The 14,784-nt window shown below is 43.4% G+C and overlaps 1 protein-coding gene across 1 annotated transcript; it reads left to right on the forward strand.

Annotated features, from left to right (window-relative positions):
- Window positions 1-10,260: 10,260 nt before the first annotated feature.
- On the forward strand, window positions 10,261-11,326 carry LOC120312545 (platelet-activating factor receptor-like). The gene has a single exon (XM_039353387.1). It carries the CDS (start codon window positions 10,261-10,263, stop codon window positions 11,272-11,274), a length of 1,014 nt encoding a protein of 337 aa, XP_039209321.1. The 3' UTR covers window positions 11,275-11,326.
- Window positions 11,327-14,784: the final 3,458 nt, after the last annotated feature.

Genomic DNA, 14,784 nt, shown 5'->3' on the forward strand with positions numbered 1-14,784 from the left:
AGGAACGAAAAGCGGTGACAAAATCACTGGATTCTATGCCATGTGCCTTTATGATAATTTTGTAAAAATCAGTAGATTCAAATTTTATGTCCATATTTGGAGGGCTGAAAGTTGGTTGGGGGCTTCTGACTTCTTTTTTTTTTAAATTAAGACAAGTGGAAGCAGTTCACTGCTTTGGATTCAAGATCGAAAAGATGCTCCAGAGCGGTGTTTCTCACCGTTGACAACTTTTGTGTGGACTTCAATTTCCAGAATTCTGGGAATTGAAATCCACACTTCTTAAAATACCGATAAAGGAGAATATTTTTAGCTCAGGGTTGAAATGATGGACCTTTGGTGCTCTCTGAGCTTATCAATAGATAAACACAATACATAGAGTAGTGGCCAAAATTGTGGAAACTGTTTGCGAAAAGTGTATTTTTGAGATTTGATGGCTAATAATACCACTTTTTTTGGAGTATTACCATAAAATTATATATCAATGGAAAGATAATTTAATCAATAACGTAATGCAACATAGTTTGTTCAATTATCTGTACTGTATTCTATGTAAAGTTATAGCCAAATAATCAGAAAACGGAAGCACAACTTGCTTAGGTTGATCTCAGGTAGCTTTCCTTCATCTGATTGTAGCCAATGAGCATGAGTGTTTAGAGAGCCAATCAGGTGTCATCTTGTTTTGGCCATGAGCCAATCAGATCACAGTTTGATTCAGTGATTCATATCACGGATTGAAGCTGAGAGGAGGATATTTGTCTGTGTTGTGGGATCGCCATCAAGTCTGTTGGGTTTTTTTGTATTCTTTCATTTAGTGAGCTTGTAAAACGTAATAAAATTAAAAGTCACGGTGCAAAGAGTTGGCTGGTCGCCCAGAAAGCAATGTAAAATAGTATTATTAAGTGAACAAGGCTACAGTTATAAAGAAATCAGAAGAAAAATGGGTGGAAACTTAACCATTTCTACTGTACACTTTCCCCAAAAGGTTTACACAATTTTGGCCACTACTGTAAACACAAAGCGTGCAATAGAGACAATCAGCAAACCAAAAAGGGAACAAAAAGACCAAAACACCTCCCCACCAGCATTCAGCACCCAGATGAGCATAGATTAACGCCAAGACTAAGATCAGAACAACAGTCAAGTAAACAATATCCCAATCAAGGAATTGCCAGACAAACCAACAGGAAACAGTCCAATCAAAGTATCTCGAAGACCATCCCCATCGACACTGACAGGGCAAGCCATTAGAATATAAATGACAGCAAACTACGCCCATTACTAGCACTGGTGATTTTACCTGGTTTGATTAATTCAAGGTCTGCAAGAAAACCAGCTCATATCTTAAAGGAAGACTTCAATATGTATCTTGTTGAAAATTGCATACAAAAAGGCATGCAGTAGGGAAAAATATTTGGAAAACATTCGTCTGTTAGGGAGAAATGAAAAGTATAACATTTTCTAGGCCTATGAAAATGATTCCATTATTTTGTAAAATCACTATGATGCCAACAATAGAATTGGTCTTTTAAAGTTGTCAGAAATGTGTTTGTTCATTTCTCACAAGGATTCATTATTTCTGTTTGCTTATTTGTCTCATTCACCTTGAATATTTTGCCAGCCAAAGGGTTACATTCAAACAAACATTTTAAAATTATTACTGCAAACTCTTTTTTTATGCTGGGTTTACTATTTGGCTTGTGTTTTTTGATGCTGGATTTGACCTCTGGATGATTTGTAGGAATTGTTACAGCACCTGCTTAACTTGTTTCTGCATTTTGACCCCATTTTTCATTATTACTATTTTTTTAATGGAGGGAATGTTAGAGGAAAACCCATGGTAGACTCTTTAAAAATAAAATACTGCATCCAGTTTTGGTTACCACGATGTAAAAAAGATGTTGAGACTCTAAAAAGAGTACAGAGAAGAGCAACAAAGATGATTAGGGGACTGGAGGCTAAAATGTACGAGAAACGGCTGCTGGAATTGGGTATGTCTAGTTTAACGAAGAGAAGGACGAGGGGGGACATGATAGCCGTGTTCCAGTATCTCAGGGGCTGCCCCAAAGAAGAGGGAGTCAAACTCTTTTCCAAGGCGCCTGAAGGCAGGACAAGAAGCAACGGGTGGAAACTAACCAAAGAGAGAAGGAAACCTAGAACTAAGGAGAAACTTCCTGACAGTGAGAACAATTAACCAGTGGAAGAACCTGCCTCCAGAAGCGGTGAATGCTCCAATAATGGAAGTTTTTAAGAAGAAATTGGACAGCCAATTGTCCGAAATGGTATAAGGTTTCCTGCCTGAGCAGGGGGTTGGACTAGATGACCTCCAAGGTCTTCCAACTTTATCATCATCATCATCATCATCATTATTATTATAAAACACTTATCCCTGAGGACGAATAAAATTTGTAGTGGACTCTTGTCTAACCTTAACCCAAGTTTTAATGAAATTCTCTCTTGCAGTCCTACGAAAATATTTTGCAGTGTGGCTCCTTAGCCTAACATTCAAGTATAATACACATAAATATAGATACTCCTCGATTTATGACCACAATCGGGACCGGGACTTCTGTTGCTAAGTGATACGGGCGTAAAGTGAGTAGCACCTTATTTTACAACTTTTTTTTCCTGTGGTCTTAAGTGAACCTGATTTTGCTTGTTAAAAGCCTCTTGGGAAGGTTAGAAGTGATCCTGTGACCTTGGGAGCTGCAGCCATCAAAAATATGCTGAGTGCTGGAATTGAGGTCACATGACCTCAAGGATATTGTGACGGTCGTAACAGCAAGGACTCTTTTTGCGAGTCACTTTTTTCCAGTTCTGTGATAACTGACCGGTTATTAAATGGATGGCTGCAAGTCAAAGACCAGAAAGCATCTTAGCGGCAAAGTGCTGTGAAAATTGTTACTGGAAATGAAATGTTAAAATGTATTAAGGTCACACAATATATATATGTATGTATGTATGTATGTATGTATGTATGTATGTATATGTGTATGTGTGTGTGTGTGTGTGTGTGTGTGTGTGTGTATACACATACAAACATATGATTTTAGTAACGAATTTGAAGATTTGTTGTTTGTGATGCATTTGAGCAATATCCTGATCAAAATGGGGAAAGGTCAGTTTGTCTTTCTTTTGAGACTCTCCTGCTCAGTTCATTCAAGATGTTAAGCCAGGGGTCCCCAACCCCCAATCCATAGACCAGTTCCGGACCGCAGCTGGCCAGCAATCGGTCCGCACAAACAAGCATAGCCCCATATGTGTGGGATGCAGGCAGCAAACAAAACCATGCACCCTCCGGTCCGTGGAAAAACCTCTCTCCACAGAACTGGTCCTTGATGCCCAAAAGGTTGGGGACCTCGTGTGTTAAGCCGTAAAAGTGTTTGCTTTGTGTTTGGTGAATCCCCCGATTGTGGTCTACTCAATCAATACGGATATGTAACCCATCTTATTCGCACACCCAATTCAGCTTCATGGGACAGGCACAAACTCATTCAGCAAAAGGTAATCTCTCGATTGGCGTAACTATCTAGATCATCTCTTGTTACTGCGATGGTCTGATTCATGTAACAGGCTGGCTTTGCACAATGTGTTATCCACAACCGTCCTAATCCTATTGTTTTTGTTTTGTTTTGTTTTTTGTTTGCCTAATTTAGGAAGTTGTGCAAACCAGAGCCAGGAGATGTGTTTCTAGCTTTATTGGGAAAAAAAAAAAAAAAAAAGACCCAAGGGCTAATTTTCTGTCTCATTTTCTGCACCAGTCCTCTGCCTCCCTGGATGAGTGACATGCGGGGGAAAAAAATTCTTAAAATGCTTGGCCGATTAATCCAGGCCGATCCCCCTTCCCTCTTTTGTCCCACGCCCTCCTTGCATATCGCAGCATGCCCACGAAAGGCATTTTTTCCCCGCGGCTGTGGCCCAGACTTCAAGGTTCCTTTGATGCTACGCCTCTGTGAAAGCTCCCCGAAGCTCTTAAATTCGATCTCTCCCTCTCTTGTCTCCTTCCTGGCCTTCTTCAGCAGCTGTTGTGCTCGGGAAGCTGAGCTTTTTGAGGCTGCTTTGACGCTCCTTTGAGGCTTTTCTTTGTTGCCTGAGTCCAGCTGCTCTCCACCAACCATCTCTGAATACAGCGGCATGATAGTGGCCCGTTCCCTGTTCTGGTAGCCGCTCTCTCTGCTCCTGCTTTGGCTGTTGTTTCAGGTTGCTCAGTCCTGCTTTTCTTCTAAGGCGAAAGGTGAGAAAGCCAAATAAGTTGTGTACAGCTTGAGGGTGTCCTCCAGTGTTGCTGGGACCAGAGGGAAGATCAGTATAGATAAGCGTGGTTTGAACCTCAGTTAGATGACAGGACAGCAAAAGGATATTGGGAAAGAAGTTGGGGCAGGTGGAAAAGGATGTTTGGGAGCCTCAGGGGCTAAGGCAAGGCTGGATATTATGGGTATTTGGGGATCTGTAGTTCCAACACACTTGAAGGGCACTGTACTGGATTAGGGAAAGTTGATGTACAGATGATTCCTTGGTTCTGACTTGGGAAGGTCCTTGTCAACCTTCCAAGGTGGATCAGACTACGAAACCAAAAGCACGCATGCTAATAACTGCACTATTTTTATTAGAGGTTTATAGGAACAGAATCCTCTGAATCCGTTTGCCCCCCTCCCTTTATCTTCACGAGAACTAGGGAGGTTTGGTCTGAGATGCTTTCTCAGGTTACAGATCTGCCCAGGACTCAGATTTCATTTATCTGATGGTTGTCTTGGTCATAGCTCTTCCTCCTGTTCCTGTTTCTCAGAGTTAACTTTATGCATATTATAGCCCTTGATCAAGTTATTCTGTGATTCCATCCTTGCCTACCTGCCTGCCTGCCTGCCTGCCTGCCTATCTACCTCTCTCTCCCCCTCCCCATCCATCCGTCCGTCCATCCGTCCATCCATCCATCCACCCTCTCTATTTCTATCTCTACCTCTATCTCTATCTCTATCTCTCTATCTCTATATCTATCTATCTATCTATCTATCTATCTATCTATCTATCTATCTATCTATCTATCTATCTATCTATCTATCTATCTATCTATCTATCTATCCATCCATCCATCCATCTATCTATGTCAAAGTTGTAAAGTAATATATGCAGTACATATATAAGGGAATTTGAGGATTCTGCGCAATATCTTAGTTGCTTCTAGCACTTCATGTTACGGACAGAGAGAGCTCTGATGTTCTTCTTGGGATCTGTTGGAGCTTGGAGGTCATCTAGTCCAACCCCCTGCTCAGGCAGGAAACCCTATACCATTTCGGACAAATGGCTGTCCAGTTTCTTCTTAAAAACTTCCAGTGTTGGAGCATTCGCCGCTTCTGGAGGCAGGTTGTTCCACTGGTTAATTGTTCTCACTGTCAGGAAGTTTCTCCTTAGTTCTAGGTTGCTTCTCTCCTTGATTAGTTTCCACCCGTTGCTTCTTGTCCTGCCTTCAGGTGCTTTGGAAAATAGCTTGACTCCCTCTTCTTTGGAGCAGCCCCTGAGATATTGGAAGACTGCTATCATGTCCCCCCTCGTCCTTCTCTTCATTAAACTAGACATACCCAATTCCAGCAACCGTTCCTTATATGTTTTAGCCTCCAGTCCCCTAATCATCTTTGTTGCTCTTTTCTGTACTCTTTCTAGAGTCTCAACATCTTTTTTACATTGTGGTGACCAAAACTGGATGCAGTATTCCAAGTGTGGCCTTACCAAGGCATTGTAAAGTGGTATTAATACTTCACGTGATCTTGATTCTATCCCTCTGCTAATGCAGCCTCTGTTAATGCAGCTAGCCAAGCAGAAGTAAACTTCTTCTCCAGGAATAACTACGGTACATTCAAAGAAATACTTTCTCTGGAGATCCAACGCTGATTATTCACCTTTTGGGGCCCATTCAACTTTGCAAACTACCCTGGGTGTGTGTCCAGAATGCTTTGTTAAGCGCTGAGTGAAGGCTTTGCTATCAATTCTTCTAAGATGGAAGGAAGCAAAGAGTGTTTGGATAACGGGGAGAAGGCTGTTAGCAGACATTCCTAGAAGCATCATCTTAGATGTCAGCAAGGGGGAGAGTCGTAGAGAGAGAAAAATGTGTCAGGTTTTTCGAGGTTTGCCTGTCAGTAATATTCTCACTTTTTTTTTTTAAAAAAAATGTCTTTCAAGTATTCAAAGCACTGATGATGGATGCTGTTGAAACTGCTATACATGATGTTTTTCACCTGCATCCTTAATATCGAGATTTTATTCCCCCTGCCTGGCAAACTGTCGTTTGTAATACAACATCTACATCGGTGGTAGACAGTGTGTTGTTTCTGCATGCAAATGCTTGAGCTTCTATCTGTCAGGCTGTCAGGCTGACTTTTTAAAAAAGAAATTCTTCCTATAACCCCTCCCTACCGTCTGAAATAAATATGAAGCCGCTGGGCTGGAAGTAAACCAGACATCTGGAGAAAAGAACATAGCACAACACTATTGGGAAGAACCTTAGAGGTCTTCTAGTCCAGCCCTCTACTCACGTTGGAGACCCTATCCCAGGGGTCCTCAAACTTGGCCACTTTAAGACTTGTGGACCTCAACTCCCAGAATTCCCCAGCCAGCAGGGAGAAATTTGCCGACAGTGAGAACAATTAACCAGTGGAACAACCTGCCTCCAGAAGTGGTGGGTGCTTCAACACTGGAAGTTTTAAAGAAGAGATTGGACAACCATTTGTCTGAAATGGGATAGGTTCTCCTGCTTGAGCAGGGGGTTGGACTAGAAGACCTCCAAGGTCCCTTCCAACTCTATTATTTTGTTATTCTGATAAATCATAGCTTCATTTTTATGTGTGCAAAAAGGTTATAATGGTTTCCAGTCAGCCATAAATGTGGATGCTGTCTTTTCTCTGATTAAGCAAGCCGATTTAGCTATCTCTGAAAGTTCCATCATCTTCACCAACCATTTTTCTCTATCATGGATAGTGCTGAATCTTTCCATCGTTCTTCTTTCCGTCTTCTGCACGACTCATGCACATTTCTCTGAAGCATCCATTTCCATAAATGAGATTTTCATACATGTAACAGGCCAGGAGCACTGTTGACTCTAGACGCCACCTCTCTGGTGGCTAAGGCCGGATTTTACTTTCTTTTATGAATAAAATAACAACTGTTCCCCACCTGCCTGCTTTATTCCTGTAGAATATCCCCCAGCTGGTGCAAAAAAAAATGACTCAGTCATGACAAATCACCACAGACATTCATAACTGCAGCAGCCTAGAGAATTACATTTTGAGTGGGTTGTGATATCTCATATGCTGGGAGAAGCACTTTCTGAAAACAGGCAGATCTGAGTGAAGATGGACTGTATTTGCTAGGTAAGAATGAAAAAAATGAATGAATTCTGTCTTAAAAAGGCTTTTGCATTGGCACTTGTTTCCAGGCAACAAATCCATCACCATTGCCAGCTGTTTTCCTTACCAATGACAGCAGAAGTGAAGGCGAGATTGGATCTATCACGATATTTCCACTTTATTTTTTTAACAGGCTGGGCTGAAGCTTAATGCAGTAAAGCACAAGCAGGTTTAAAACTTAACCACCTTGGAAGCAGGTGTTTGCTTGGTATCAGCAAATCTATTTTTCCTTTATATTTAAGGATAATTAAAGGATAATTATATCGTCCAAAAATAAAAGATAGAACAGATCATCTCATCTACAGTTGACGAAGTGGATAAAAAGGTTGGTAAGCAAGGATTATTTTTTTTTAAAAAAAAGTACAGTTGTCTCGAAAAGGGATAGTGCAAGTATGTTATGTACATAAGGGATCATCTGATGGACCCCCCCTCCCAATTTCTGTCAAGCATGAAGGGTTTTCAAACAGTTTTAATATGCAGGTAGTCCTTGACTTATGAACATAATGGAGCCTGCCCGTTACAGTCGTAAATTGTGACGGTCGTAAAACGAGACGTCTCACAACTGACCTGATTTTGCAATTTTTCTTTTTGTGGTGGTTGTTAAGCACACCCGTTGTTTTCTTGCTGAAAACCGGAAGTAAATGCTTCCGGTTGTAAGTAGAGAGCTACCTGTACGGTATTTTACTCTCTATTGCATGAATATAAAAAGAAAATAAATCAGCAAACGTGCCTATGTATGAGGTTTGTTGTCTGGGTTTAAGGCTAAGCAATATACAACTGGAATTCCTGAATTAACCCATTTTTCCAGTGGTGGGATTCAAATAGGTGAACACTGGTTCTCTGTGTGGATGCCGCTTCCGGAAGTCCATTCTGCGCCTGGGCAACAAAAAATTAGCTACAGGTTCTGCCAAAGTGGTGCAAAGTGACTGAATCCCATCACAGAAAGGAAGGAAGGAAGGAAGGAAGGAAGGAAGGAAGGAAGGAAGGAAGGAAGGAAGGAAGGAAGAAAGGAAGGAAGGAGTGGTGGGATTCAAATTGGTGAACAACTGGTTCTCTGTGTGGATGCCGCTTCCGGAAGTCCATTCTGGGCCTGGGCAACAAAAATTAGCTGCGAAGTGGTGTGTGTGTGTGTGTGTGTGTGTGTGTGTGTGTTGGTGGTAATGATGGAGAATGCATATTTTGTACGGGTTCAAACAGCTTCCACAGCTTCTACTTGGTTGATTTGACCTGAAGAAAACCAGCATTGACTGGATGTTTTCTCCCATTGCGTTTCTGCTGCTCAGCCAAGGCCTCCAGGGCTGATGAGGAAGGGGAGGGGGGGGGCAACAGCCACTCCCCCTCCCACTCAGACTCAGCTGTGCTCTCCGTTGGCAGCAAGAGAGGGAGCTGAACAGCTGAACTGTGTATCAGCACGGGGGAGCCTTTCTGTCCACTCCCCCCCCCCTCCACAAAGCTAAGCCCCAGCAGCTGACGACTGGAGCTAGGAGCCATGGCTCCAAGACAGGCAATGGGGGTGTCTACTGCCTGGGGCACCCCCTTTGCAGCTGTGCTTGCTATTTCTCCATCAGAAATGCCCATGCTGCAAAAGTGGCTTCAGGAAATAGGGAGGTCTCTCTGGAAGGGAACCGGGTAAAACTTCTCTGGATTGTGAGTGTGGTTTCCCTTTCTTTGTGACAAGAAATCCTGCTCTCTGCAGGGGATGAGTGGGGAGTGGGTGTGCGTGCAGATGGGTCTGTCCCCCCTGCAGAGCGTCTGCACTGTGCTGCATTAATTTCTACTCTTATTTGTCTACCGGTCCAACCGTTCAAGAAATCCCATTTTGCATCAGCGCCTTGATTTGATTAGCTGTATCCTGGGACATCCATCCTCTTCCTCAATTCAGCCAGAAGTGGTTGTCAACCACCTTCTCTCTTCTACAGCCCACCTCCACCTGTCTGCCTGCCTGCTTCCAAATCTGTTCTCCCTCTATGCGCCTAGTCCAGGGGTGTCAAACTCAATTTCATTGAGGGCCGCATCAGCATTGCAGTTGCCCTCAGGGGGCCGGGTGGGTGTGGCCAGGGTGGGTGCGGCCTACTGGGTGGGCGTGGATGGAGTGGGTGTGGCCGACTGGATGGGTGTGGCCAGCTCTACATCATTCACATCAAGGGTGCCTGTGGGGGCCTGGGCAGGAGTGGGATAGATCTGAGGGTCTCTGGCAGAAGAGGGTGGGACCAGGGCAAGTGTAAAGGCATGGTCCACTGTAGGAGCCTCACTGTTCCTCTCAGGCCATGTGTGGAGGGGGGCTTATGGAGCTAAGACTGAATACGTTTCAGCGTAGATGGCCACCACAAAATTGTACATTGGTTCCTGGCTGACCTGGGCCAGGGTCAAGGCAGAGAGGGCCGTTCCCTCACTGTTTGCAGGATGGCTTCACAGGCCACATGAAACCACTTTGCAGGCTGCATCCGGCCCCCGAGCCTTGTGTTTGACATGTCTGGCCTAGTCCATCTGAACTCTCTCTCTGTCTCTCTGTGTTATGTGTCTCTGTGTTTTCTAGGTTGATAAGCCTGTCTGGACTTGATGTTCTTCATCCCCCAGTGGTAGAGAACAGATGATAGAAGCAGGTGAGCTCAGAAGAAAAATGAATTTGGAGTTCAGTTGTTAATTGGGGACAATTTATGAACCTCTGAAAGTTTTACAAACCATCTAGACTTTGAAATGTCAAAATGATTTGGATTTTAACAAGTAAATCTACTCTATCCACCCACTTCTAAGAACATCCATCTTGACGACTTGGTGAACTTCACCTTTCCCACCTTCTCTGTCTTCTAAGTTGTTTTACTGTGGCCTGATCTTCTTTACCTTCCTGTCTTCCAGAGGTGTTGGGATGAACAACTCCACCGTTGTGGGGCTGGCAGATGTCCAGTGTCAGCTCAACGACCCTCTGCAGTTTGTCCTAGTGCCAGCCACTTATTGCCTGGTGCTATGTGTGGGATTGCCTGGCAATGTGGCAGCCTTGCTCGTTTTCCTTCAGAATGGGCGAGTCAGGAAAGCCATCCGCATCTATCTTCTCAACCTCACCTTGGCAGATATCTTCTTCAACCTCACCCTGCCGTTCTGGATCACCTACTACCTAGCTAAAGGACACTGGGGTCTTCCAGAAGTCTTCTGCCGCTTGGCTGGAGCCATCTACTATCTGTCCACCTACAGTGCCATGGCCTTCATGACCTTGATCAGCCTGAACCGATACTGTACGGTGGTAAAGGTAGAACTGGTTCTGAACCGGCCCCAGGGGGCTTTGTTCAGCTGTGTGATGGCCTGGATTTTGTGCTTACTTTGTGCTGTTCCTTCATTGACTAAGCAGCAAACCCACCAGGCAGAGTCCACCAGCTTGAAATGCTTTGAACAACACTCAGGCCAGAGAACCTATGCCTATGCTATGGTGGTGATCTTCACTCTGTCTTTCTTGGTTGTGCTGGGGACCTACTTGTCTATCATGAGAACACTGTCCACTGCAGCTGGCACCTGTCAAGGTGGCCACCGGCGCAGAGCACGCGCCATGGTGTTGGGCATGCTCTTAGTCTTTGTGGTCTGTGTGGCACCTTATCACTTCTCCTTGGTTCCTTGGGTCACTGACCAAATGTCAGGTTTGGCCTGTAGTCCTCCATCCTTCTTGGATAACCTTCACATGTTGAGTGTGGCTCTCCTGAGCCTAAACAGTTGCATTGACCCTCTGATCTATTGCTTCTCCATCAAGCGCTTCAGAACTGATTTATGGACAATGGTGCGAAAGACTGCCAGCTGCCATCCTGTCCCTTCATCTCTGCCTCCACCTCTGCCAATACCATCAGAAAATCGAGTTCCCCCCAACCTCAGGTCTTCTTCCTTAACCTCTTTATAATTGGGAGAAGGCCACGTCCATCCAACCGGGTGAAATTACCTCAAGGTTTATTTTGCACCTTCTGGACTCAGGGCTTTTTATTGGCAGAGGCCTACTGACAGAAAGACCTCTTGATAGGCTTCTACTTTAACACACCAAGTTTTCTTGGCAACTTTTTTGGGACCAGCTTGCCAGTAACTTCTTCCTGTAGCTGAAGAGTGACTAGCCCAAAGTCATTCAGCTGCCTTCTATGCCTAAGGCAAGATTCATCCTTGCTGTCTCCCTGTGAATTAATCCTTAGGCCAAATTGACTTTCAGGTCAATCTTATTCTTGAGTTCAGATGGGGAGACATTCCAGAAAGATAACAAAAAGCAGAGCCCAGGGACTTGTGAGGCTAGCATGCACACCCTGAAGACACATATCATTTGGATGAAGTGTTTAAGAGCGAAAAGGTTACCCATTTGGGATAAGAAATGTACTCTCTTGATATTGATGGGAAGTGTTGTCAGCGCTGAGAACAAGTTAACAAAGAAGGTTAGCTGTAAGCTGAATTTATGGATCTGCAGTGCAAAAGGTAAAGGAGTCCTTCTGGATTTTACTCTGCTAATTGTAAAGGGCGGTGCTCATCTCCATTTTAAGGCCATTGTGCCAGCAATGTCCAAAGGCATTTTGGTGGCCATGTGACCAGCATGATGTCATGGAACACTGTTCCCTTCCCACCGAAGTGGTACCTATTTATCTACTTGCATCTGCATGGTTGGCAGGAGCTGGGACAAGGACTGGAGCTCACCCCATCACATGGCGCTTGGGTCTCAAACCCAAGCTGCCAGCTTTCCAGCTGACAAGCCTAGCATCTTAACCACTGAAGCACTCCAGCACCCCAACTGGATCTGCAGTGTGGGAAGCAAGAAATATTTTCCTAGATACACAGTTCAGTTGGTTACGATTGCATGCCATTTGAATGAACAATGGAAGGTAATATATATGTATATATTTCTCTTAAATTATGAGCCACCCAGAGCCGTTTGCTGAGATGGGTGGCTGTCAATCAATAAATAAATAGATAAATAAATAAATTCTCCACTCCTTAGAAATAGAACAGGAATGGGCAGGACGCAGACCACTGATAGCATTTTGTAAGCTCTGCAGCTGACCAGCAAACTTCTTTGATTCATATACAATGAAAATTATTGAAAAGCTGTTTCCCTTCAAGCCGATGGGGTTTATAGTGCATCCTTTAAGCTGTTAGGGATCCAGATGTTGTGCCCCTATGTACAAAGCTTTGCATAACATCTGCCCCCCAGTTTGGAGGTGGGAACTGCTCTATTTTCCCATAATGATATCCAATGGGGTTTTTTTTCAATTTCTCCAAGCACCAGGAGGCAGTATGATCTAGTTTTGTCTCTTTAAATCCATGTTTCCAGTTCCTGCTCCAAGGTGTGAGGCTATCAAATAACAACTGGCTACCTTTGTCTAAATAGTCACAAATAGCACAAAAACCATCTGAAGTGCTGGTGGTCAATATGACTGAATAGCGTTATCTAAGGGGCAAAAGTCCAGTTCTGAGTATTAGAATACTGATAAAGAAATGTAGAGGGGAAAAATAAAGAGAAGTGAAGGTTTATATGAAATAATCAGTGAGTTTTGGTTTTGAGTTGAGAGCAAATTTTGGGACTGAGCATTCTGTTTGTGACTGTTTTGTCTGCATGAGAGTATTTCCCGGCTCGGTTATGGCAGCTGAGAAAGGAGATTGTAGGAAAAAATACTGAGGTGGATTAGATTCCCCATGTTTTTTACACCCCCATGATGTAAAAAAAGATTTTGAGACTCTAGAAAGAGTACAGAGAAGGGCAACAAGATGATTAGGGGACTGGAGGCTAAAACATTAAGGAACGATTGCTGGAATTGGGTATGTCTAGTTTAACAAAGAGAAGGATGAGGGGCCTTCCAGTATCTCAGGGGCTGCCCCAAAGAAGAGGGAGTCAAGCTCTTCTGCAAAGCACCCGAAGGCAGGACAAGAAGCAATGGATGGAAACTAATCAAGGAGAGAAGCAACCTAGAACTAAGGAGAAACTTCCTGACAGTTAGAACAATTAATCAGTGGAACCACTTGACTCCAGAAGCGGTGAATGCTCCAACACTGGAAGTTTTTTAAGAAGAGACTGGACAGACCCTTGTCTGAAATGGTATAGGGTTTCCTGCCTGAACAGGGGGTTGGGCTAGATGACCTCCAAGGTCCCTTCCAACTTTATTATTATTTTTATTATTATATGTTTGAAGGCTGTTCATTCTTAAGCAAAGTTGCTGTGCATCTGGAGCCTGGTGAGAAGTTCAGATTAGAACTAGCTCACCAAAATACACTGTAGTCCTCAGCTTACAACCGTTCATTTAGCAACCATTCAAAGCTACGACAGCATGATTGCAACTGGTCCTGGCATTTACAGCCATTGCAGCATCCTCACAATCATGTCACCAACATTCTGGTACTTGGCAACCAGCGTGAATTTACAATAGTTGCAACCTCCCAGTGTGTGTGTGTGTGTGTGTGGGTGTGATGTGATCATCATTTACAAACTTCCCGGCCAGTTTTCTGAAGAGCAAAGTCAACTGGGGAAGCCGGACTCACTTAATGAGTTATCCTGAGGTAAGATGGGCAGCCAATCAACTTTATAAATAGATACGTTTATGAATAAATGGCCAGGTGATTCGCTCAACAATTGCAGCGATCTGCTTAATAATACAGTAATGGCCAAAATTGTGGAAACCTTTTGGGAAAAGTGTATTTTTGAGGTTTGGTGGCTAATAACACCACTTTCTTTTTGGAGTACTACCATAAAATTATATATCAATGGAAAGATAATTTAATCAAGAACGTAATGCAACATAGTTTGTTCAATTATCTGTACTGTAGTCTATGAAAAGTTATAGCCAAATAACCAGAAAAAGGACGCACAACTTGCTTAGGTTGATCTTAGGTAGCTTTCCTTCGTCTGACCGTAGCCAATGAGCACGAGTGTTTAGAGAGCCAATCAGGTGTCATCTTGTTTCGGCCATGAGCCAATCAGATCACAGTAGGATTCAGTGATCGATGTCATGGATTGAAGCCGAGAGGAGGACATTTGTCAGTGGGTTATGTGATGGCTATCAAGTTGGTTGGGGGTTTTTTGTATTCTTTCATTTAGTGAGCTTGTAAAACGTAATAAAATTAAAGTAATGGTGCAAAGAGTTGACAGGTCGCGATGTAAAATAGTATTATGAAGTGAACAAGGCTACAGTTATAAAGAAACTAGAAGAAAAATGGGTGGAAATTTAACCAAAGGTGGCATTTCTACTGTACACTTTTCCCAAAAGGTTTCCACAATTTTGGCTACTACTGTAATAATTAAAAAAGTTTGTAAAATTAGACACAACTCACTTAACAACTGCCTTGCTTAGCAATGGAAATTCTGACCCCCAATTGTGTGGTCATAACTCAAGGAGCTATTGTGGGATAGAAAGGCAATATTTCTCCTGTCAAACTAAATCTTGGT

The sequence above is a fragment of the Crotalus tigris genome, unplaced genomic scaffold (assembly GCF_016545835.1).
Source record: "Crotalus tigris isolate CLP2741 ecotype Arizona unplaced genomic scaffold, ASM1654583v1 scf7180000018517.1768243, whole genome shotgun sequence".
Lineage (NCBI taxonomy): Eukaryota > Metazoa > Chordata > Lepidosauria > Squamata > Viperidae > Crotalus > Crotalus tigris.

What these genes read in the sequence shown, in the direction of transcription:
- LOC120312545 (XM_039353387.1), top strand. Translation starts at nt 10,261, where the DNA reads ATGAACAACTCCACCGTTGTGGGGCTGGCAGATGTCCAGTGTCAGCTC.